The 27,125-nt window shown below is 37.9% G+C and overlaps 2 protein-coding genes across 2 annotated transcripts in view; both read left to right on the top strand.

The window, feature by feature from the left end:
• Positions 1-7,660: 7,660 nt before the first annotated feature.
• Positions 7,661-23,706, top strand: LOC121298785 (neuronal acetylcholine receptor subunit beta-4-like). The gene is made up of 6 exons (XM_041226001.1): positions 7,661-8,109; positions 17,747-17,892; positions 18,508-18,552; positions 19,196-19,305; positions 22,135-23,125; positions 23,505-23,706. The coding sequence occupies exons 1-6, from the start codon at positions 8,040-8,042 to the stop codon at positions 23,646-23,648; spliced, it is 1,506 nt and encodes a 501-aa protein (XP_041081935.1). The 5' UTR covers positions 7,661-8,039; the 3' UTR covers positions 23,649-23,706.
• Positions 23,707-26,524: 2,818 nt separating this feature from the next.
• LOC121299370 (neuronal acetylcholine receptor subunit beta-4-like) overlaps positions 26,525-27,125 on the top strand; it is a 3,251-nt gene continuing 2,650 nt past the window's right edge. The window contains exon 1 of the mRNA XM_041227092.1: positions 26,525-26,529. Coding sequence (XP_041083026.1) covers positions 26,525-26,529 — 5 coding nt within the window. The remainder of the gene's footprint in view (positions 26,530-27,125) is intronic.

Below are 27,125 nucleotides of genomic sequence, written 5' to 3'. Positions count from 1 at the left end.
TTACCTAAGGTAACATTAGGTAGTCGAAGATTAGTGCTAATCAGGGTCTGTGAAACCAGCTATGAGAATTATAATATTGAAGGTATATCTGCTTGTCACAAAGATGGCTGTAGTGAGTGATGTCAGACCCGGAACAATAACACAGGACAGACAGAGACGTGGATTGTTTGGTGAAGCTGAGCTATGCTCAGCATTTAATAAACAAAATACAAGATTTAAACAGAAAAACAGCACACTAAAACAGGACATGGCACTTGAGGCCAAAATAAACAGACAAACAAAACGAATTAACACTAAACGAAACACACTAATATACAGCGGACGAACACTTTCTCCTCTCCACACCCGTTCTACACTCACCGAACACACAACACTGAGTGAGTAAAAACATGCTGCTTTTATGCAGCTGTACCAAGACTCGATTGCTAATCAATCATTCAATTAGAGTCTCGGTACAACTGCATGTGAATTAATAAAAGTGCAATTCCTAGTGCTCAAATATTATTTTATCTGCACGTGAAGTGCTGTGTAATCCTCGTGCCTAAATACAAATATGCATTTTAAACACTGGTGCTCATTACCCATATTTATATCCTGTGTCTTTTATACATAAACACCAACATTAACACACTACATACAACATAAAACTCTAGTAAACATAAAAGGGCAGGACACTCCGCCACACTGCTACAGTTCAGATTGAAGGTTTGTTGGATTACTGGGGTTTAGATTACTGCGCTGTCATACATCCAGTTTGATTTATTAAACCTTTATATATTGTGTGCTCATACAGAGGAAATGAGGATTTGAGGATGCAGTGCTGTGCATACATATTGAGCACTTTTGAGGAATGTGTTTATACAAAGCCCCCACCTCCTTCCAAACCTCAAATAAAAACATACCATCCTTCAATCCACTAATTTTTTGCTGCAAGGCATTTTTTTGTTTCGCCTTTAAAGGCTCTCCCGATAGAGCAGATGCAAACCTGAATAGAATTTTAAGGCTATGCACATATGTTAAAGAAATGCATGTGTGCTGCCTATCATTATAAATAAACAATGGAATAATTGCAATTCGTGTTTTGTATTTTTATTTTTAATACATTTATGGAACCTGTGGCAGTGATAATTCTGTGTGAGCTAAGACAGAGCCAACAGATTATTTCATCAGAGCATTTAATGGAAGGTTTAGGCCCCCCGAACAGGGATACTATTGAAGCTTGCATTGTGTATTCAGCTACATAGTGTTACTGCTTTGATGGCAATCTCTGTAAGCATCCATCCTCAATAAATACGTTTGCTTTCGTATACACATAGAGATTTGCTTGGAATAGAAGCACAAAGTCATATAACCTTTTGTTTCAATTCTATGATTTTTCCTTGGTACTCTCCCGTCTAGAATACTGCAACTCCCTCCTCGTCGGCCTCCCAGGGTCCGCCACCCGTCCACTCCAGCTCATCCAGAACTCTGCTGCTCGTCTGGTGTTCTCTCTGTCTCAATTCTGCCATGCTACTCCACTGGCTCCTGATCACCACTTACATCCTGTTCAAGACTCTTGTACTCACATACTGATGCCTTGACAAGACTGTACCCAGCTACCTCCAGACCCTCATCTCTCCCTACACTCCCACCTGACTGGCTGTACGTCTGCTATGGTCCCCTGCCTTCAGAGCCCGCTCCTTCACCAACCTCGCCCGCAGTGGTGGAACGACCTTCCTATGGATGTCAGGACTGTCCAGTTCCTAATCTCCTTCTGGCACCTCCTCAAGACACACCTCTTCAGACAACCCCAGTAAAAGTCAACTCTTCCCTTCTGGACAATACAGCACTCTGTCTTTAATGCACTTTCACTTGCACTTATCGGCTCTCTGTTTTTCTGTATTTAATCCTGCACTTAGCCCAACCTGTAGTATTTTGTTTTCCACCTGCACTTGTATCTAACCCTAATGTAACTATTAATACTGTTATTTTCTCTTGAACTGCCCTGATATCAAATCATACTGTGTTTTGTATTTGCTCCTATTAGAACTGAAATCATTGTATCTTGTATCTTGCTTTTAATTGTACTGTAATTATTAATATTTTATTTTTGTATACCACTGTAAGTCACCTTGGATAAGGGCATCTGCTAATAATAATAATAATAATAATAATAATAATAATAATAATAATAATAATAATAATAATAATAACTGAGCTTCTGAAACACTTCTAAAGCATTGTATTCCAGCTTTCTAATCATTGAACTACTCAAACTCACTGCTATCACTCCAACCACTAAGCTACTCAACTTACTGCCTTCCACACTGCAGCCCAGCACTCAAAGCACTAAGCTACCCAACTCACTGCCTTCCACAGTGAACAATCAGCTACAAGGAACCAGACAAGCATAGATGGGCTGAATGGCCAGCTCTCATTCATACATTTTCAATGAAGGCCAAGGCAGTTGATTTACTTTGTACACTAAATCATGAATTTATTGAATCCATAGTCTTTAGCCAACACTTTGTAAACCATTTTCCAATTCTTAGAATTGAATTACTTTAATCAGATGATTCCAGCATTCTGCTACAGAGGAAAGTTTATATATTTATATTGCAAACTCCCAGGGGTAGATACTAGTGTTGTGCAGAGAACCAATTCCTTGTATTCGGAATCGAGAACCAGCACTCGTACAGATACTCCTATTCGGATTTGCTCGGGTGACATCACCGCAAGTGGATGAGCTAAAACCTGAAGTGCCACTAAAATGCATCACTGGCAGTGTTTTAATGTTTATTTATCAACGCTTTTTAATGTTCCTAATGTACCATGATAAGTCTTACAGTGCTGCAAGACTTACAGAACTAAGTTTCAGCATGTTACAAACATGCTGTGGCAATGTTGCCCCACCCCTGAGTATTTCTGTGTTGTATGTTGTGTTTAGTGTGTTGAAGTATAGTCGTTGGTACACGGGATGTAATGTGGATTATGTGCACAAGTGTTTAAAATGTATATTTGTATTTAGGCACGAGGATTGCACAGAACATCACGTGCAGGTAAAATGTAATAATATGCGAGCACAGGGAATTGCACTTTATTAATTCACATGCAGTTGTACCGAGACTCCAATTGAATGATTGATTAGCAATCGAGTCTCAGTACAGTTGCATAAAAGCAGCATGTTTTCACTCACTCTCTGTGTTCGGTGAGTGGAGAACTGGATTGCAGACGGAGGTACTAGTAGTAATAATAGCAGCTCACCGTGTTTGTCTGTGTGGTTAGTTTTGTTTGTCTCTTTGTTTTGGCTGCCAGAGCAGTGTCCTGTGTTTTGTTTGTATTTACAACCTTTTTATTTTCTGCTTGTTCATTTATTAAATGCTGAGCGCAACCCCAAGCACTCAGCTTCACCAAACTCCACCTCTCTGTTTTTATTTTTGTGTTGGTTCCTGTTTCTGGTCTGACGTCACCCACTGCAGCAGTCTTTGTGACACATGCCCATGTGGTTTAACATCTACTGAGGAATGTGTTGAACTTGTATGGCCTACCAGTATACTGGATTCACAAGAACAAAAAATATACAACCTTCTACTGGAGAAAGCCTTGCACCGTCCATGCGGCTTTCAAATTCACACATGTATTATTATTATTATTATTATTATTATTATTATTATTATTATTATTATAAAAATATGATGTTGTGGGAAATTACATACCTTCAGTAACATCGTTATAATACAGAGCTGAATTTTGGTACTGGTACAGAGCAAGCCAGAACACAATTATTTAAAAAACTAATTCCATTGATGAACCAATGTCTCCAAGATTGTTATCTTCTCAATACAGTTCAACGCTTTTTAATGTTTTCAGTTTTATGTTGTAACTTTTTTCATAGTGAAGAATGTTATGGAAAGTCACTTCCATAAATGTGTATTCTTTTCTTCTTTTTTTAACTCCATGCGATGGGGATATAGTGGAGGCAATTGTACATACACACTTCATGTTTTTCCATATATCTGGAGAACTGCAATTGTAATGAACTTTATTTAACAAAAAGTGATTGAGAGAAAGATTTTGGAGGCAAAGGAAGGTGGCTGTCCAGGCATCCGTCCATCTGTATGCCACACATACAGTTTCTGGAGAACCACTTATCCAATTGTTATGAAACTTGGTAGCAACATAATTTAGAATACTTTTTTGATATTATCAGATTCTGAGAATATATGGAGGTGTCTGTCTCTTCCTACATCCATCTCTCTTATGTTGTACACATTTCTGCTTATATCCAGAGAACTGCTTCTCAAATTTTGATTAAGCATTTTATTGTTGCTTCTTATTCGACACTATTCTGTACATACACTTGATAGATCATACATCATAAAGGTGGAGATGTATATTACACATATTAATGGGCCTCTTGTAACCTAGGGCTTTCAAATTCTGCCTAGTTTGTGATGTGGTCAAGTTAATATCTGCATACTTAGATCACGTGGGATCTAAGTCAGAATCAAACCCAGGCCTCCAGAGGTGAAAGGCATATGAGTCTAGTGAATTAGCCTACAAACTAAGGCTGTGACCTCAAGGAACTAAATACATGAACAGAAAGGACTGTGTTGAATGCATAGCAGCACAACTGAGATGGAATCATGGTTTTATTATTTCAAGAACACCCTCCTTCAAGATCTGTTCTACAAAACAGCTTGAAAGCAAGTTTATTTATATAGAAACCTTTTCTTCTTGAGCTCTGAAGGGTTTACCTCTTATCCCAGTTGTACCCAGCAGTTAACAGGAATGTGTGCTTTGTTTTCTGTTTTAATTGGTAAGACCCTTGGTTGTATATTTTATAAATAAATGTAAACCCTAACAAGGTATATTTTATATTGGGGTATATTTTCAAAGGTGCACATGTCTTTAGTGTTTTGTTGTACAGAAAAATATAATATTCATAATAAAGCACAAACAAATCTAAATGTAATCAAAATGTAACCAAAACATGCAGAGCTAATAATTATTCTGTGCACATTCATTATTGCACCAAGTGTTCACCTTCCAATGTACTGTACTATCTGAGAGGTGTACCATTGAATTCTGTGGGGACCTTTTTTACACTTGAACATAATAATGCTAACACAAAAATCTGCATCAAAGCCTCTGAAAGAAAGTGCATTACTATCTAAGAGGGGAAGACATGGATTATGTTATGCATTTTACTTACTAGACAGAAATTGAAGCTTAGAAAAATAATTGTTGTGTCAAACTGATTTCCAAAATGTTCTTATCTTTTCAAGCTTTAAATGAATTGAAAAAAAACAAAGGCCAAACACTTGTGGCTAACTGAAATATAGGAAACAAAGAACATTTTCCAGAAATCAATTATTTAATATCTAAGCATAGATTTAAACCAACTGCATTCAAATGTTGTTGAATATATTCATGTATGTGGCACAGCATACTTAATAGGGAATACTCTATCATACCTTGTAGGTTGTTTTCTTTGTCTACCCTCTCCAACTGCTGGACAGCCCACCCACCATCTGGATGCAGTTAATGCAATCATGAATCTGTGTGAAAAGTATAGCAAATGGATTTTATTTAATGGCATCAGTGTGTCTGTGGTTGCAATTACAGTGGCCATAACGCAGTGGCCACATTTACTCTTGTTCTAATGCAATGTTGTCCCCATTTGTGGTAAATTAAAAAAAAAAAAAAAAAAAAAAGATTTGCTAATTACATTAAAGAAACTGTTCTTGTCTAAGGAGTTGATTTAATAGATCATAATACAGCCGATGTTGAAATCAGTAAAACAAGACCCTACAAATTCACGAAAGGCACTGATTGTTGTTTGATATGAATACCTTTGATACATAAAGATTTCTATGTGAATGAGCATTTAGAAACATGGTTTAGATTAATTGAGTTTTATAAAACTGCAATTTGTGATTAAAATGTTTTGTTTTCTTACTAACCTATAAAGCATTAAATGACATCCTTTCCTCTTATTTGAGGAAGGGATGAACATACCTAGAATAAGACTGTGCGCTAATGGCAATGGAGCCTACTACATACCCAAACTCTTAAACTCCAGTCCTTTTCACACCAGAGACCGTCTCAGTTCAAAAATTATATTTTTAAGCTTGCATTTTACTAGCCATTTTCCTTGAGTCTTTTATTGCAGCTTCATTCAGTGTTATTTGTCTTTTATAGTATTTTAATCAGATTTTTATTGTTTCGCTTTTGGATTGTACAGTAATTGCACCCAAGCTATTGTAATGTATTTCGGCTTGGTTTGCCATAAAATGTACTATGGGGAAAAGGCACCTAAGAAATGTCCAGGGAATAGGTTGGAAGTAATATAAAATAGTTCACATTCACTTAAAATCAGTCTAGGTCAGTTACATTCAAGGATGTATTCTACAGGACTGGTTATTTATAGCCTCAGAAACAATGGCTAGCACAGAGCAATAACATCTACACATTGTGACTAATACTGGGATTCCACCAGTGAACTGTATGGTGGCAGTCCAGGCTATCTTTATTAGTAACTGACCATTTTTGATTGACTTTTCCAAATGAATGACACAGAATACTAAATGAGATTGTGTAAAAGGAGGTGCACTTTAAACTCCACATTTGAATTCTATGAAACAGATAGCTGATTAACATCTATCACCTTCCACAGGCATTTGCCTCCCTGCCTCTGCAGCATCTACTGAGTGATTAAAACTGTGAACTTACCAAAAGCAGCTCAGTGCCAGCTAACAGTGTAGGGGGTCAACTGCTGTACTACAGTAGATAACATGCTGTACAATGTTTATTTATTTATTTATTTGACTTGCTAATAGTATGCATATTAAATTGTTCCAGCATGTGAAATTGTTTAGACCAAACGTTTGGCTCTACCTGCAATCTGATGAATACATTACTGACCAGTGACTTGCAGTAGAGCAATGAGTGGTTGTGGTGTGTGACCATGTTATTAAAGCATGATATGACAATGTAAATATGTACAAGTTGAACATGGTTTGATTGTGGGTCAGTATAGTAGCAGTATAGTAGTATATAGGATTACAGTAGTATTGTAATAGAGTATACTTAGCTTAAAAGTGGGGATGGAGGGTAATCGGTTTATATGCTATACCTAAATCTGTGGTGAAATGACTGTGTCCTCATATTGCAGCACCTTATGTTCCCCAAATATGATTTTTCCTCCAATTTTCAATTATTTTCTTGGAGCATTGAGAACATGTTCTAACAAATGTATATTTTATAGTTTTCATGATATGTGAAAATATTTGTGAAACATGGAAAATAATGAACAGCTGTTTATATTACTGAAAAGGAGCCTGTGAGTTTCTTTAGTACTACTACTACTACCACCATAATAATAATAATAATAATATAATAATAATAATAATAATAATAATAATAATAATAATAATAATCTAAAAACGTTTTAATGAAAAAGCTAGTTGTGTTAAATGATCTGACCACAGCACAAATTCTGCTTAAGATGATAGCCCTATTAATTAATAAGTCGCCAATATGGCAGTGAAAACAGCAACACACAGTACTGCTTATATTGACCCATCCAAGCAGCCGGAAAGAAGTTCAAGCTGGTCCCCGTGCTGTCAGCAATGCATTAGTTGAGCGCATAATGCGCTGTGTTGGCCGAGATCTTTGACCGGATTCAACACCAACGACAATTCCAGAACCAAGGGACAGTGGACAGCGCCGCGGACATGCATTCAGCAAAGCGAGAAAAAACATAGCGCCTTCATAGACTTAAACTCATATAGTGTGTGTGCGTGTGTGTGCAGTGGTTACTAGTCACACAACCGGGGACGTTAATAGTGCACCCTAAGGACAGCTCGAGTTGACTCGGTGCAGCACAGCTGGTTTCTTTCACGGGCACAGAAGTAAGGTTATTCAAAGGAAGTAACGGAGCAGGTTTCATCGTCATAACATTGTTCACGCTGATGTAAAAACAAACACGCAACTAATCTATGCATGACATGCTCTCTTCTTGTGTTATCGAATGAAGATGCACCTAACATATATCGATGGACTGTATGGCAACCATCATGAAACTCGTTCTGACATTCTGCGTTCTCCTCGTAATTTTAATAAAAAGTAAGTAGACTCTGTATTTAAATTATTGTCAATCGACTTATTTAATAAATGTGTAACCACTGTGTTGAGGTTATTATATGTTTACATTTATTTTTACAGTTTTTCGACGAACTGTTTGTAGTTATGAATTTTTTAAAAGCTTGCAGGCATGCGGTGTGTGGGATGTTATATGAATACAGATTTATTTAAACAATGTATGGTTTAAAGCTATTCATGTTTTATTTATACTGTAACCTTTGCTTTCCATATAGATATGGCCTAAACCATATTGCGCTTAAGAATACAGACCAATGTAAGCTATTGCTATCCCTATGGGTAGAAAGTATGGGGCACGCAACTGTGTAAGAAGTCTATGTTGCAACCGTGAAGCTGATAACTGCCTTTGTGTAGTAAATACTGTGCAAGGTAATCTCCCCCACTTCTAGCCGGCACAGTATAGCATGCAGAAAGTGGGTCTAAATGGGAGGGGGTGGGGTTGCTGAGCAAACCAAATAAAATGAATCAGTAGGAAGAAAATTAATTGAAGTCATTAGGAGTGCCAAAGAGACTCTTCCTAAAACGATTATAAGTACATATACTACAAAGGCATAATGTGGACATTAAGTTGGCTAATTATTAAGCTTGCATTTTTACTTGGGTATTTGGTTAGGTTAAAGTATGTGAATATCTTTTTATAAAGGAGTTACTGTATTTTTTATAAAGGAATTACTGGATTCAGACCACCAACATGGAAGAAGAATGTTTTACTTTTGAAGGATAATACTTTAAAAAAAAAACTATTTTCTTAACCTTATGCACATTAGGATAAAGAGATGGGCAGACATGCAAATACATGCATTTGAGCAATAGCACAACAGTCGGTGCCATCTGTTTCTATGTAGCTTTATTCAAAGCTTGACAACACATTGTCTGGGCTGTCAAAGCATTCCTAATTGATGGTTTATAACAGTCCTTATCCGTCAGCCAGAAAGACTTCAGAGCACCATTTGCAAAATTAGCACTAACATTTAAAGACTAGGGGATTACATGTGCACAGAAAGTACTGGTGGGAGAGTAAATCAATATTGATTTTAACGTAATGAAAAGCTACAATGAGCATTAGCTATAGGGAGTTATTACCAGAGCTTTTTTAGATGTGCTTATGGGGCTGTCAGTGATGACAGAACGTGATCCTTTCCAACCCTGAGGTCATTATAGGAGCCAGTGGCTCTTTGTGCTATAACCTCTGGGTCACAGTTTTAATTCCAGCCTAGGTTGTGTAGTGAATTAAAATCATGTACAGTACATCTGGTGCTGGTCTGGGTGACGTTGTTCAGAGTGATATTGGGGGCTCAGATTTGTTTAGCTGAGGGTGAGTGGTGCAGTGGATACTGACTGCCTGGTGCCAGGCTTGAAACTGGACAGGTGACTTATACAAGGCTATAGTTCCAGTCTAAACCTTGGTCTAAATAACATATTGAAGCATGTTATGAGAAAGCTTTCCAGAGCACTTTAAAATAATGACCACCAATTGATTTGAGGTCATTGTGATGTATATGTGTTGTTATGTAGATCTTTCAGCAGCTTTGTGAATCATCTGGGCTGCCACTGTAAACAAGAAATGTGTTCACGAATGTTTCTATCAGTGGAGGGATGTGAAGTGGAAAAAGGAAATGGCACTGAACATAAATAAAATATATGGAAATAGTGTCAAGTGTGCATTTTTTTTAATAATTTTGCATTTGGTTATTGTTATCCTGAAGCAGAAAAGTTTAAAATACATGTAAAAGAAAAAGGCACAGTTTTTCTTATCTTCAAGCAGCAAAAATGAAAACACCTACTCTTCAATTACTTCAAACATCAAACGGTGTATAAGCCCAATGTTCCCACATGGTAATAACAGTGCAATTACATGGAAAGGGCCTTGTGAACAGCATTGTGTTACTTGATGTAATTACAGGCCATTTCCATGTAATTACACGTTTTACACTAGTTATGTAAGAGCAGGGGACGTTGGTAGTTACCCATTTAGCATTACATAGTTATATGTGCCCTGTAAGCTAAAGTGCTATTATTCACACCAATATCAGCGCGTATTTTACTTTTTATAATCAGAATCGATGGCTGGAATATAAAACACTACTTTTTAACAAGGTGGATATAGTGTTAGTAGTACCTATATAATTAGAAGTGAAAGTAGGATCAGGGATACTCTTGGAAGTTGAAAGAGGACACACAGTGCAGTCAAGAAGCACCTTCTCACCAAGAGGATAATACATTACAGTCTGGAGGCTCACAATTAGCAAGAAGCAATTAGACACCAAGAAGCAAATTTAATGAAGGAATGGACACAATGAGCAGGTAACACATGTTCTTGGTCATTCCACTAAGTGGTCACACCACTACAGATCAGTAAATGATTCAGTACCACCATCCAATCAGCATACAGCTCTAGTTGGCTTTTATCAGACAGTAGATGCCCACCGTTACTTCACAGTATCAGCTGTCAATCAGATAAAAAATGTATCTACCAAAGTACTTTAGACTTGCCTAAAGAAAGCTCTATTTGACAGCAAATACTAAACATAGACACAGTTGGTTCAAATGTAAATACATTGGAACCAGACAATTTATAATTTGCAACTATGAAAGCAACCAATCCTGCATCCATCACTTCCGCATCAGCCAATACACAGCCTGTCAGCTCAACTGGAGCTCAGTGTCTTTCCAGCAAACCGAGTCACAGATAGTTCAGTAATATTGCTTCATTCAGATATCTGGCACTATCCAGATAAACTATAAGTAACTCTGACAAGTCAAACGTTATTTGTTCAATCAAAGTATCTGTGTTAAGGGTAGATGATAATTAACTGAAATGCAGATTTAATGCTGCACAGCTTGAGTTTGCATGTTATCAAGCTTCTTGTACTTTGTTGGTTCCTGGCTCATCAATGATCAATTGAACCTGCCTGGGAATTGCCAGACATGTGACCATTAAGTCTGAGTTTTTAATAAGACAGAAGAAAACAAAAACTTACGGTTAAACTTACGGTTAATTCCACTCGCTTGCATGGTTGTGACTTGTGAAAAAGTGACTGGATTCTTGATCCTTTAGGATTTCTCAATGCTGTCTTAGTCCCCCTCAACCTAACCTATCAATCTGTCAACCACATTTCTGGAATGTAAATCTAGGTAATATACACAATACTCTGTGTTTGGAGAGAGTTGGGATGCTTTATATTGCTGTAGCAAGATGATCAATAAGGAATTATCGTTTCTGCATTTGCATTAGTGTGGTATCGCTACAGTTTAAAAATATATATTATAAATCTATAGTATGTGCATGGAGGTCTTTTGTTAAGTGTATTCCATATTCAGCATTGGAATAATATATAATATATATTTATAATAATATATTATAATAATATATATATAATAATATATTATATATATGAGACAGGGCACAAGGCTCTGTGGGAAAAAAATAAAACTGCGCATAAGTGTTTATTAATTGTATTATTGATAATTGTTTTGTTAATTACTGTCAGCTGGCAATTATTGCAAATTGCAGCTAACTGCAGTGTATATAGGAACAGCAGCGAGTGGGAAGATCTGCTGTGGGAAGAAGCCCGACTGAGAGTATGTTCAGTCGTATTCAAAAGGTAGTGTGTTAAGCCTTCTTGTTTTGTGTGTTTGAAACTGTTTTGCAAACCGGTAAGCAGCTTATCTGTCCGGTTATTTAGGTAGAATCCTGAAGTGTGTAGTTAGTGCTCAGAGAGCTAGGTTTTTGTTTTCAGTTTTGTTTATTTTTTCCCCACAGGGCCTTGTGCCCTGTCTCACTATATATATATGTGTGTGTGCGTGTGTGTGTGTGTGTGTTGCCTTATAGCCTGGAATTAAAATGCATTCAAATAGTTGTTTTTTTCATGTATCTACACATCCTACCCCACAACTTCCAAGTGAAAGAAATATTCTAGAAATTTGTAGAAACATTTATCAAAAATAAAAATTGAAATAGCTTGGTTGGATAAGTGTCCACCCCCTTTGTAATAGCAATCCTAAATTAGTGTAACTAATCACCATCAAAATCACACACCAAGTTAAGTGGCCTCCACTGGTGTTAAATTGTAGTGATTCACATGATTTCAGGATAAATTCAGCAGTTCCTGTAGGTTCTGCTGGGTAGTGCATTTCAGAGCAAAGACTCAGCCATGAGCACCAAGGTGCTTTCAAAAGAACTCCAGGACAAAGTTGTTGAAAGGTACAGATCAGGGGATGGGTATAAAAAAATAAAAATAAAATAAAAAAGGCCTTGAATATCCCTTGGAGCACAGTTAAGATGATTATTAACAAGTGGAAGGTGTATGGCACCAATAGGACTCTGCCTAGATCAGACCGTCCCTCCAAACTGGATGACCGAGCAAGAAGGAGACTGATCAGAGAGGCTACCAAGAGGCCAATAGCTACTTTGCAAGAGCTATGGGTTTTTATGGCCAAGACTTGTCAAAGTGTGCATGTGACAACAATATCCCAAGCACTCCACAAATCTGGCCTGTATGGTAGGGTGGCAAGAAGGAAGCCATTACTCAAGAAAGCCCACTCGAATCCTGTTTGAAGTATGCAAAAAAACACCCAGGAGATTATGTAGCCATGTGGCAAAAAGTTTTGTGGTCTAAAATGGAACTTTTTGGCCAAAATACAAAGCGTTATGTTGCTCAAACCCAACACAGCGCATCACCCACAGAACAACATCCCTACTGTGAAGCACGGTGGTGGCAGCATTGTGGGGATGTTTCTTATCGGCAGATACTGGTGCACTTGTTGGAATAGAAGGGAAAATGAATGGAGCCGAGTACAGAGAAGTCCTTGAGGAAAACCTGCTGCCCTCTGCAAGAAAGCTAAAACTCGGACGGGTGTTCACCTTTCAACATGACAACGACCCAAAGCACAGCCAAAGCTACACTGTCTTTGAGTGGCCCAGTCAGAGCCCTAACCTAAATGTCCTTGAGTGGCCCAGTCAGAGCCCTGACCTGAATCAAATAAAAAATTTGTGGCATGACTTGAAGATTGCTTTCTATTAACGACCCCCAAGGAACTTGACAGAGCTTGAACAGTTTTGTGAAGAAGAATAGTCAAATCTTGCCAAATCTAGGTGTGCAAAGTTGGTAGAGACCTATCCCAACAGACTCACAGCTGTAATTGCTGCCAAAGGTGCTTCCACCAGGTAATTGCTGCCAAAGGTGCTTCCCACCAGAGTCCCCCGGGCCACCACTGTAGGTTACATCCAGTAAGTCAAACATAAAATTGTATTACAAAAAAATTTTTTTTGGGGGAAAAACAGGAATTGGTCATGGATCCCCATATAGTGGGACAACTATTCACGGCCTTTTTTTAGGAGTAAATTTACGTTACTTTTTGAGACTACGTGCTGTGTTGTTTTACATATATATATATAAATATATATATTAATATATAATATTAATATATAGATATATAATATATATATATATATGACAAAGACACATATGACGACACTGCGACATACAATAGTTTTGTATAACAGCTGTGTGAAGCACTGGTACTGTTATCAAATTATTAAGACAGGGTGGTGGTTTTCTCAGAATGTCTTTGTAGAGAAATACATACAGGTGCTTCATACTATGAGATGACACCTATTTCATGGTCCTTAAGTTAATCATTTAAATACCTTTTGCATTTGAATAATATTGATTTGTATATGTGTTTCTAATAATTCATTACTGGTGGATATTTGGAATGTTTAAAAAAGTCACCTGCATTTTAAACTTTCATTGAGCAAACCTGAGCAAGGTGGATTTCTATAACGAGGCCAGAAAACTAAACAAAACTGGCATGTTCTGTAATAATGATTTTTGATATCCATCTTACAGAACATTTTCTTCATGGTATTTTGGTGGCTGATTTGTCAAGCATAAAAAGTCACAGAGCTTCGAACAAGTGGCTGTGGGGGTTGTTGATGTTGTCATAAATGCAACCAGACAGAAATTTTATAAGGGATAAAAAGTGCATCAAAGTGCTCAGTGCTCCCAGTGATTTTGTTTTCTAATAGAGGCCATTTTGTTTGCTTACTGCTTTCAGTGATAGTTTAGTAGTTTATGCGTTGCTTATAAAAATAAAAGACATTGTTGTCTTCGTGGTTTAAGGCACAATAGAAAAATAGAGTTGTGTGTTTACCACAGGAAAAACTATAAAACAAACAATTGCCTCTATTGAACTTTTACATTCTTTCAGACACTATCTAAGGTCATCTAAGGAAACCGATTTCAAATAAAAAACAAGGCAACACACACACAGTGATAGCTAGTGAAAAGAAGTAGGTATGTCCTCATAGATGTTTATTTATCCCCCACTGGAAATTAAATCTCTTACAAAGAGAATATACTGGGGTCATGCCGCACTTCCATTTTTCCATATATATCTGGAGAGCCGCTTATCCAAATGTCATGGAGCTTGGTATGTTATTTAGCATAAGTTAATAAGAGTGGCTGACTGTGATGGCTGAATTCACTGTATATGAATTCACTGTATATGGGGGTGTCTGTCTGTCTGTACATCCCTCCATCTGTATGTCCTGCTTACTTTTTTGCTTACAGCATATCTGGTGAATCGCTTATCCAGTCATTATGTAACTCTGTATTAATGTTATTTAGCATAAGTTATTGAGAGTATGAGATTCTGGGGTTATAAGGGGTGGGGGGTGGGGTGTTTGTCTTTTTGTACATCAGTCTGTATGAGAATTGCTTTTCAAATTGTGATTAAGCATTTCATTGCTAATTCTTATCCTATACTATTCTGTACATATATGTGTCATGGTTATCTTCTTTTCCATCATACTGATGAGTGTATGTGTTGGTGTGGGGAATGTTGGGCAGCAGAGAGGGGGTTAAATTCCTCCCTGCAAAAACACTTGGAAATGTGGCTGGAGCCGTGAATTAAATAAATTATTAAATGGTGAGTTAAACAGTAAATGGTTAAACCAGCCACACGTGTATAAAAAGGGTGATCACAAGTGTTAATGTTAGAGTTAATGTCGGCATTGGTGGATGTTCGTGTTGCTGTGTTTCTGTGCTGTTTGTATTGTGCTTGAGTTTGTGTATAGACCTTTTGTTTTGGCCCTCATGCCTTTTTATTTGTAATGTGTTTTGTTTATAGGATATGTTTGTTATTAAACATGCTTGATAGCGCTTCACTGCAGCTTTCTGTGTTCGGAGTTTCTCCTCCTGCCGGTAACAGCTTGGCCGCGATGCTGTCCTGTCACATTGTGGTGTCAGTAGTGGGATAGAGCCCTGTAGAGATTCAGACACAGACACAAAAAACAGCTGAAGATTCTGCACTATTTCAAATCTAGAATTGTGATAGGGAGTGTGGATGCAACCGCTATAAGACGGGGAGACACAGTGACACCGACAGGGGGCAGGATTGATTTTGCAGTAACAGAGGACACCATGCAACTCTAGCAACAATGATAGGGGCAAGTAAACAATACATGGTACCTGTAACACAAACAAAGAAACAAAAAGTGTAAAAACAAAATACTGTGGAAAACAGCTTCAAAATAATGCCTATGCTGCCGGTGGCTGAGCCCTGTTGCCACTATAAACAGAGTCCCACACTGACACACTCCTAGACTATAATGAGATATAATGCACAGCGATTTTCCAAGTCTTGTTCCACTAAAGGTGGTTGTACGTTGGCTCCTAGCAGTCCGATAGTGTGTCAGCACTTTTTTTTTTAGTCAGGCGTTCCATTGGGCTGCGCACACCTGCTGGTTATGGATCCACTGCTGGTCAAACGTACAACTTTTTGCCACAGCCAAACACATTACTTTAATGCCTTAAATTAAGAACACTTACTATAAGGAAGTGTATTCTAGTGGCTAGAGCTGGGTATTGGGAGGTAGAGTGGACAAGATAGAGATGAGGTACTGTGATGCAGTTTGGCCTTGTGGTTAGTTTAGTTGTTACTGGGAGGCAGTGTGTGGTTAGATTTGTTAATTCAGATGTGTCTGACTTCAAGAGCAGATGGTGCTGTGTCAGCATGTACAATGAAATTGAAACAGCAGTAAAATCCACACTGGTTTGGATAAAATGTCAGGGTTGAAGAGTAGGTCATTACCCTAGTTTTGTTTTGGCTGTTAGTATTTGATATATTGGTGCTGTTCTAACCGAAACTGTCTTCTAAAACAGTATTTCTGGAATATCCTGGGCATTTGTAATAGGGGTGTGTGAATCAGCTGCAAGATTGAGAGTGACAGAGGGATTGCTGCTGACAGGCCAGCATAGATGCGCAGGTATTATTTACTATATATATATACAGGGATCGCAATACATTTGCCGGACCAGCAATGATAATAGCTAAGGTGTTGAGTCCATGTGACTATACCAGCAATGGTGTAGCACACAGGCACAAGTACACAAACAAAGTATAACAGACATAATAAACACATTAATGCAAAACAGAACCCAGTGGGGGAAAAACCACAGTGAACAAAACCAAAGCTGGCCAAAACAGCAGCCGTTTTCTTGAAAGTTGTGGTTATCCCAGTCTACACAAGGTGATAATGAATAGCTCACCCTGGATAAAAGAGTCATGCTTCTTCATAGCCGATCCATAGACCTTTACCTCCAGCTTGTTTAAAACAAAGGAACTGCCTTTTCAGCTCCTCTTTTGTAGCATGTGACCAAGCCTCATTGATAATCAATTCATTAATTAACTCCTGGGCACATTCCTTGCCCGTCTTATTAGAAAGGGGATTCTAACCCCTGCCCTGCCATATTTTACAAAATGTATACATTTCAACAAACTTAATTTACAAAATTAAAAAGAAACACACATACCCTTTGTGTGCAGGGCCTCAGCCCTGCCACATCAATATATTACAGAATAGAACAGGACGAAGAGTCTATATAACCTATATTAATAAGTATCTAATCTATGATCCACTGGTTTGTAATATATTTCCACAATATTTCTATCTTAATCTTTTTTCAGTAATAATTTAAAATAAAATACTTAACATTAATCACACCTAGAAATAAAGTCATATATATACTCTTCCTTTTTTTATGAATGTACAGCAAACACTGCCCTAAAAAGGCATTGGAACAGAACCAATAAACCGGTCCGATGAATCTACAGACAAGGGTGGCAGTCTATGGAGCTTATACTTTACTTAAAGGCATAGTACATAATGTCGATTAAAAAGAAGATTTCCTATTCAAGAAGTTCTTTTATTTCTGGTACCCAGGTACAGTGAAGCGAAAAGGTGCAGGTCTTTTGAGATGTGGTACTTCTACTCTTGTGTGACTGTGGAATGCTGTCTGGTTTAACGTTTTCCTATCAATGTGTTGTTATTGTATCAGATTTTTGGAATTTTATACCACAGTGTGTTAAAAGGACTAAATAACATAGGAGACGTGCAACTTTATTTATTTTATGTCATACAGAGGTTTTCTTAACAGAACTTGCTCTGCTTTTTGCTAGAGATAAGCAGATATATTATGTTACTTTTAGTTTTTGACTTGTCTATAGCTCTACATATTTTGGAATTGAGTGTTTAGTACTTATATGGATACAAATACACTCCAGAGAGATGGTATTAAATTGTTGCTGGTTGCAGGAAGCAGCTCAGCAGATGCAGAGGAGAGGCTGATGAACAACCTGCTCTCCCAGGAACGATACAACAAACTGATCCGGCCAGCTGTTAACAGCACACAGCGGGTCTCCATTCAGCTCCAGGTCTCGCTCGCACAGCTCATCAGTGTGGTAAGGAGTCTCTGTTACTTTTACACTCAATCAAAAATAAACTTTGTTGTGCAGACACATTTGTCAAACTATTTGTCCACATAGGTTCAAACACTTTTTCATTTCTAGTGGTTTGGGTCTGCTAGGAAATATATGCAGTAGGTGCTAAATGATCTTCTAACATAATAGATGTGTGACTGTGTGTGATTAGAGGAATTGGTCTCAGTGTGGAGGCACACAGCCACACAAAACAAAACTTGTCAGATAGAAACTAGACTAATATAAAAGGAGAGGTCTGTGACATTTCATAGTAGAATTACTTACTGGTAATGTGTGCCTTGTTGTTACATCTGTCCTACCCTACAAAATGGGACCCATTCAAATAAAGACAATTTCTGTTTCTACCTGAGCCAAGTAGTCATTGGTTCAAATGCATGCTTTCTGCTACCATTAACAGACAAAGGATTAACAAAACAGCAAAAGCATACACATACACAGGGATGGGATGCTTTTAGGTAGAATTCTAACTTGTGATTGTTATAGAAAGGAAAACATAGACTAGCACTAATATTGCATCAATGTTTAAAGCAGGTTGTGACAGTTTTTTTAATCAATTTTTTTTTTTTGCCTCCATAGAATGAAAGAGAGCAGATCATGACCACAAATGTCTGGCTTACTCAGGTGAGAGTGCTGAGTGTTGGTTTTAATACTTGCCTAAACATGTGTGTTGTCAATAATGTTAATGAGGCACACATTTTATCTATCACATGAAAATGAAGGAACTGATTGTCTGTCTGTCTGTAAACTGTGTTCAATGAATGTTTATACTGGGACAAAGTCTTGCCTGTGTAGGCAGGCTTGAACACAAATTGATATGGGAGACAACACAAGAGTCCCACAAGGGACGCTGTTTTCCAAAAAGGTAGTACCTGTATGTTTATTTGGCACTGTTTCCAGTGAGCAGCATCGTATAAACAGAATACGGTTCTTGGTTCACAAATCAGGTTCTCATACCCAAATAGGGTCTTACAGCCGGCAAGAGGACACAACCCCATTCAAACCTCTGTCCTTATATACCTCCCACTGATCACCTTGGCCCTTGGTTTGTCACAATATTAATAACAGTTTAACTTTATCTTTACATTCAGAGGAACTTGATCCCAGTCTGTGTTACTGTGAACTGTTTAAATTTCTTAATAGAAATGCTCCCTACTTTCTGCTGGGCATTAGCAGATCTCTTAGAGGTCCATTAATGCCTGGACCAAATGTAAAAGAATCAACACCATCTTAATTCTTACCCTGGCTGTATTGGCTGTTTCCACAGGAGTGGGATGATTATCGTCTGAGTTGGGACCCTTCGGAGTATGATGGAATTGACAAATTAAGGATTCCTCCTCGACACATATGGCTTCCTGATATAGTGCTCTACAACAAGTATGTATGTGTGGAGAGCAACAGGCTCGGTAATCAATATAACAGGTTTCTATTGATCCATCTATCTAGTGATGCATTATTGGAACCTCATATGTGAAGAGGAATATGTATTGATTCTACAGACCTTTTTTTCAATAGAGTACAGAATAGCAGATCAATTTACGTTACCATTGGTTGCGTAGTAATATTTTTCTTACATGTTTTATTATAGTCGTACACATTAAAATCTACAAACACATGTAACTTAAAGCTGTTATAGTTAATGAACAAATTCTACAAATGTTGTCATGTGAGATCTATTTTGTAGAAGTGCATGACAGATATGATTATAGGCAGGGGTTCACATACAGTGTCGTGAAAATGTATTTGCCACCTGTCTGATTTTCTACATTTTTGCACATTTTTCACATTGAGTTTGGGCAGATCTTTTTGTGGGATGTAGTAGTATATAGAGGGAGTCTGAGTGAAAAAAAAATGACACCAAAGTTTGGTGCTTCTTTCGTTTGTTTGGTGTGCAAGGTAATCAAACATGCAATCTTCAGGTGTGAAAAAGTTATTGCCCCCCTAGTTAACTCAACCCAATTAAACAGATAATTAGGGTCAGCTGTTTGAATACTTTGGTTAACAATCAGGCCTGATTTGGGCCAGCCCTGCCCAATATAGATCTAACTGGCTCTTACCATCAGAGTGAAGTTGTCAGCACACAGGTTCTAGAGGCACATCATGACACGATCAAAAGAAATTCCTGAAGACCTCCGGAAAAGAAGTTGTTGATGCCTATCAGTCTGGAAAGCGTTACAAAGCCATTACTAAGACTCTGGGCCTCCACCAAATCACAGTCAGAGCCATATTGTCCAAATGGAGAAAGTTTGGGACAGTAGTGAATCTTCCCAGGAGTGGCCGTCCTGCCAAAATCTCTCCAAGTGCAAGTTATTTCTGGCGAAAACCAAACACTGCATTCCACAGTAAGAACTTCATACCAATGGTCAAGCATGGTGGTGGTAGTGTCATGATTTGGGGATGCTTTACTGCATCAGGACCTGGACAACTTGCCATCATTGAAGGAACCATGACTTCTGCTCTGTATCAGAGAATTCTACAGGAGAATGTCAAGCCTTCCATCCATGACCTGAAGACGAATTGCATTTGGGTCTTGCAGCAATACAATGATTCGAAACAAACAAGCAAATCTACATCAGAATGGTTGAAGAACAAGAAATTTAAAGTTTTGGAATAGCCTAGTTAAAGTCCAGACCTAAATCCCATTGAGATGTTGAGGCAGGACCTGAAACAAGCAGTTTATGCTCAAAAACCCACAAATGTCACTGAGTTGAAAAAGTTCTGCATGAAGGAGTTTGCCAAAATTCCACCACGGCGCTGAAAGAGACTGATCAATAACTACAGGAAGCGTTTGGTTGCAGTTATTGCTGCTAAAGGTGGCGTAACCAGTTATTGAGTCTAAGGGGGCAATTACTTTTTCACACGGGGGCATTGGATGTTGCATAATTTTTTTTAATAAATAAATGAAATAAGTATCAAAACTTTGTGTTATTTGTTCACTCAGTGTCCCTTTTATCTAATATTAGATTTTGGTTGAAGATCTGATAACAATTCAGTGTCAAAATATGCAGAAAATCAGACAGGGGGCAAATATTTTTTCACTGTACTGTAACAGGTACACATGTGCACCAATAAAACAAATACAGACTTCCATATTGTTTTTTAAGACGCAAAGGCGTACCGGCAGTTTTTAACAGGAAAGCATATTTCATAAAGACAGGGAGGGTGCCCATGCTTGCAAGGTTAAGCATATCATCTGGCTGTGGTCCATACCTGCTTAACCTCAAGGTTTTCTATTCAGTCTCAGGGTTCCAAATTAACTAAAAAGTCCTTCCCTGCTAGTGCTATCATAACTAAGTCAAGTTTTTCTTACAAAATGGAGAACGATAGGTGGAACCACTCCAGTTCATAACACCAATCATTTTCTTTTAACGGACACTTAAACAACCAATGACAGCAGGGATCTCTATTAAGCCGTCCATTCAGAGAAGAGAGATGGGGAGTGGCAGTTACGGGGAATGGCAGTTACTGGGAGTGGCATTGTGAAGCTCGCTGACGCTTCACTTCCCAAACTGAGCACGAATGAGAGGAGTTTAAAAGAAATACATTTACTTAAGCATTATACTTAAAATAATATTATTTTCCCCCTTATTTAAATAATGTTGTGCCTTCAAGCTAACATGTTCAACAACACTAATAAAGTGACAAAGTCCTTTGGTTTTTACTTTTGAATCCCCAGGGTGGGAATATGGTGTTAAGCTATGGAAATAAATAGAGAATGCGGGTGATTTGTTAAAAATTATAATAACCAACAATACGGATGAGTACTGCTCATCAGCTAATTTTGGTGAGTATTAAACCATTTCTGCTGGTACTAACATGAGAACCTAATTTAACAAGTTATGTGAACCCCTGAGTATAGGGTTATTTCATAAGCTGATAATCCTTTAGTAGTCCCACCTAAAAAGAGGGAAAATAACATTAGGATGTAGGTATTAGCTCAAATGATCTCCAAACCAATAAAAAATTAATACTTTGTGCCTGTGTAGAGACAGTAATTACCAGCTGTTGCCCTAGGTCCCCCTTCAAAGCAAAGTTGTTTTTTTTCTCTCATAAGGACTAATCTCTCTCAAACTTTTAGTGAAATCAATTTTATTAATATATATATATATATATATATCATATATATATAATATATAATAATATATAGAAATATATAATATTATATCTATATTGTGACCCTCAAAACTGTGTTCCCTATCTCTGCAGTGCGGACGGCACATATGAGGTGTCCCTCTTCACGAATGCAGTGGTGCAGTTCAATGGCAGTATTTTCTGGCTCCCTCCTGCCATTTACAAGAGCGCCTGCAAGATTGAGGTCAAACACTTCCCATTTGACCAGCAAAACTGCACCCTCAAGTTTCGCTCTTGGACTTACGACCATACAGAGATTGACCTTGTGCTGAAGAATGGGGTGGCCAGCATGGATGACTTCACCCCAAGTGGGGAGTGGGACATCGTAGCACTTCCTGGACGGAGAATCGTCAATCCTCTGGATCCTACCTATGTAGACGTCACATATGACTTCATTATTAAGAGGAAGCCCTTGTTTTACACCATCAACCTTATCATCCCTTGTGTGCTCATCACCTCTTTGGCCATCCTTGTCTTCTACCTCCCCTCAGACTGTGGTGAGAAGATGACCCTGTGCATCTCAGTCCTTCTGGCCCTCACTGTCTTCCTGCTTCTGATCTCTAAGATTGTACCGCCCACTTCCTTGGATGTCCCCTTGATCGGAAAATACTTGATGTTCGCAATGGTCTTGGTGACCTTCTCCATCATCACCAGTGTTTGTGTCCTCAATGTCCATCACCGCTCCCCCAGCACCCACACTATGCCATCCTGGGTCAAAGTAGTCTTCATGGTGAAGCTGCCTGCCCTGCTATTCATGAAGCGCCCCGAGAACAGCTCAGCCAGACAGAGGCTTCGTCAGCAACAGATGAGGCTTCGCAAGGTTTCACTGGCCACCCCCCCTCACATTGCCTTCACTTCCATCTGTTCTTCCTCTCCTGGACACTTCTACAAAAATGCCACTTACTTTGTCAACCCTGCCAGGAAAGCAGATATGCCAGATAGCTTTTCGGGCCAGCAGGACTTCCGTCAATGTGGTTCAGCACGCTATGGTCCTGAAGTCCTGGAGGCTGTCGAAGGGGTCCGGTTTGTTGCAGATCATATGAGGGGAGACGATGATGATCAAAGTGTAAGTCTCCCTGGGAGGCTAATTCCAAGTGTTGGGCATTCTAACTCAACAGGTCAAAGTGTAGGGCATATTAACTAATATAATAGTCTACCGTATTGGTCTGTGATGAAGCGATGTGACATCATTGTTTTATATGTATTTTTTTTAATTATCTGCATGTCAATATTTGATATTATATAAGTCGTTCATGAACTCACATCTATTTAACTATGTATGTAACCGTAATGGACTGTAATTTCAATAACTTTACTAAAAAACATTTTGTAAAATCAGCCTGGCCTCATAGTTAGAGCTAAGGACTTGGAGATAGTATGGCTTGTGGTTATTGTTTCAGCACTGAGGTTACAGAGGTAAATTCACTGATGTTTCTGTTTTCCAGGTGATTGAAGACTGGAAATATGTGGCAATGGTGGTGGATCGGATGTTTCTGTGGATCTTTGTCTTTGTCTGTGTGGTGGGAACTCTTGGACTTTTCCTCCAACCTCTCTTTCAGAATCACACTGTGACGATCAGCCACCCTTAAAAAAAAAAACCCCAAAACCTGACAGCCCTCTTTATTTACACAGCGCTTTCAATAACAAGATGTGTCCAACCATTCTGGTAATAGCCCACATTTAATAGCTATGGGGAGTTGGCTATGGTGTTCTGGTCAGAAGCCATCCTATTGGTGCCTAATCAAAATTTATTTCCCTTATATATTATAACTTTATACTGAATTAACATGTTATCATAAGAATATGTGTATATATATATATATATATATATATATATATATATATATATATATATATATGTTATTCATATATATTAGGATACAATGTCTTAGGAAGTTACATACTATACATCTCTCTGGTAATGAATGACTTCATTAAATCCATGTACCTAATTCCTTTCAGAAATGGCCTTTATTAGTACACTGAGAATAAGAAAGAGCAGCCCAGCTACCTCATTTGGGACCTGCTCATTGTCAACATGTAGTATTTAACAGGATAAAATAATGCAAATAGAAACCATTTATTATTTGCTTTATTTTAATTTTTCAATAAATAAAAAGTTTGATACTGTTCTTAAACAATCATTTTGTGTGATCAGGTTTATGAAGCCATTTTGCAACTATTGAAGGCTTGATTTCAAGTTAGTTAGTTGTTCAAGTAGGTGTTGTTGTTAGTTTTTCAAGTAGTGCTATCGACCTGCATTTAAAGTGTTTCAAACAGGCTATACAAACACAGTAAACCCCTGATTACACTATGTAACACAATTTTTGTTCCTGGGTAGTAAGTATTATTTCCTAATTGCTTATGCCTCAAAAGTATAGAAAATGTTTATTATTCCCCACAAACTTTGCTTTTGTGACCAGGACAGTGATATTTTGAAATATCACTATTTCCAATGGGAAAATGGGCAAATGTGTATCTTTTCATTGCATAAAGTCAGAAAAAAACAACATATGAATCCAAATTAACATGTATTTATATTAAAGTAATACAAAAATGACTACAAAAGATTTAGAAGTGAATAGTTTTTCGAGATTTACGATTATACTGTATTTATACTGGATTTTTTAAATTGTTTTGGTGTTTGTATCTAGGTCTGGTGACCGATAACAACAATAATAAACAATGGGTTTGCAGACCCAAGCAATAATAATAATCCAACAACGTAGCCGCCCCACAATTACTGTATGGACACACGGTCACCAGTCCTGGGTGAGTGCAGTAGTGCTCGTGGTGGGTGATAGTTTATTTTTGTGACAGTAGTGGTGCTATTCCAGCTTTAGTGCTGGCCCTCAGCGACAGCTCCGGAATTATGTTAGCCGTCCAATGTGGTGTAACAAACAAGACAATTACACCCAGATAAACAAACAAGCAAAACACTCACAAAATAGCTTTCTCGTATAAGGGGTCTCTCGCCATCCTTCTCAGTTCATAGGCATAAACCAAAGCGAAGAAACAGCTTACGATTCTCCGTCCCCTTTTATGCTGTCACACATGACCCCTTGATAAACGAGTGCAACCGACTCTCCAGTCTGCGGCTGCCATGTTGTTTCCCTTCCGGGTCAATGCATTCTTGCAACAGAGTCTCGCCTTCTTCCATACTGGCCAACTTCCCTTGAACCCTGGAAATGAACTGTGAGACCAGTCTAAAGAACTCTGTTCTCACTGGGAGGGAGATTTACAAAAAAGAACATTTTATTTCTGTCACAGTTATATATTTACAGGTAAAGGGATTGATTGCTCTCATTTTAGGAGCTTTCTTGATTTTGTCGTATAAACAATGTCACAGTGACGATGTGATTACCCTGGTCCTAATTAGTTTGTATAATGTTACTGTGCCATTGTTTGGAGGGGCTGTGAGTGGAGCTGTAACTGCATTGGGATGGTTCCCATAGTGTGATGCAGTCTCAGTGTGGTGTGATACGAAGGAGAGTCTTAATGGAATCTTGCTGTTTTAAGCAGCAGTAGCACATTCATTCCAATTTATAATGCAAGATCTCATTTGATGTTGATCAATTGGGTAACTTTATTTTAACAGTTTAATGTTGAGATGTACTTTCTTGTTATCCACGTGTAAAGGTTCTGCAAATTTAATTTATTATGTTTTCAGGTGAGAATTCAGGTGAGAAAAAAGGATTTGTTTTTGATAACCCCACAAACAACTTTCACAGCAACACCACTGTTTTTATTTAACATATGACAACCATCATAATTGGTGTAATACCTACTTAAGACTCCCACAGTGTTCTGGTCAAACAGCATGTCAAGCTGGTGCACAAGACAACATACTTTGTAACAATAAATTGAGTCTGTAACAGATTAAAGAACTACTGTTGTTGTAATATAAAAAAAGGGAATTCAATATTTGCCCACAGCTGTAGATGCCATCTCTCTATTGTCAAATGAAAAGTGGTCTGTAGAACACTAACAATACTTCAGGCTTCTTTATGTATTTACTACATTGTGGTTTGGATGTGTCACTACATCATGGAAACATCCTAACTTGGTGTGGATTTTGCAGCAGCAGTAAAAGGCTCCTTTCATAAAAAAAATAAATAAATCTGCTTTAATTAATGTTTAGCTTCAAACATATACATTGTATGTCTATATGTATATGTTATAAATGTATAAAATTGAAATAGCATTTGTGGATACTTCACATTTGTGAGCTGCTTATACATTTGTGTGCCCATTAAAAGTTAAAAGTGTGCCCAAGTAGCAACTACACTGATAACTTTGCAGAGTGTATTTTTTGCACTCAGTAAGTGCTTGGTACCTGCTGAGAGTGTACTTCTCTTGCACTCTTTGGATGACAGAGCAACTCATTTTGCTCACTCGAAATAGGGAGCCTTAAAAACATTCATGATTAAGCACAGACTGCATGTTATTTAATTGTGTCCCTACTATGGTGTACAGTGGTATATTGCACACTAAAAAAACTGATTTCAGAAAGAATGGATCACACAGGGCAAATTATTTATTGAAGGCAAAAGTGTTTCACAGTAGTTTCAATGACAATTCATGCTGCTCATGACAGTGCTCAGTTTTTCATTTCTCCAATTTAAAATCATAAAGCCACCATTTTGGACAACGTACTAGAGCAGGTCACCACCGCAGCATCTAAAAGTTGAGATTAGTTAGTCCCTAGTTAGTAGCTTTCATCCAGTGGGAATTAGCCTGGATTACTGTTGTATCCACTGGTCTTACTAAAGAGCATTTTCAAAAGAAAAAACTTCTGTAATCCATGTTATAATAGCAATTTAGGAATGTACTATAAAGATGTGTATGCATGTAGAGTACACACCTCACTTTATGTACTGTATATATTAGGGAGTCTCATTTAAAACTCATTTCAGTATCAACAAACAGATGCTTTTAGACAGATGCTTTTAGTCTTATAGTCTTATAGTCTTATAGTTCATGGGTCATTTCACCTGGAGGGTAAAATTGTCTCCACCTGATCATTGGCTTTGTTCCTGTTAATAACCAATCAGCTACTCCCCCAT

Source organism: Polyodon spathula, chromosome 24 (genome assembly GCF_017654505.1).
Source record: "Polyodon spathula isolate WHYD16114869_AA chromosome 24, ASM1765450v1, whole genome shotgun sequence".
In the NCBI taxonomy this organism is placed as follows: domain Eukaryota; kingdom Metazoa; phylum Chordata; class Actinopteri; order Acipenseriformes; family Polyodontidae; genus Polyodon; species Polyodon spathula.
The sequence above is the reverse complement of the archived record's forward strand: the minus strand, read 5'-3'. Positions and strand labels throughout refer to the sequence as shown.

Coding starts and splice junctions, on each gene's coding strand:
- LOC121298785 (XM_041226001.1), top strand. CDS start 8,040: ATGGACTGTATGGCAACCATCATGAAACTCGTTCTGACATTCTGCGTT. Junction 17,893..18,507: donor TCGCACAGCTCATCAGTGTG/GTAAGGAGTCTC, acceptor TTGCCTCCATAG/AATGAAAGAGAGCAGATCAT. Junction 23,126..23,504: donor GAGACGATGATGATCAAAGT/GTAAGTCTCCCT, acceptor TCTGTTTTCCAG/GTGATTGAAGACTGGAAATA.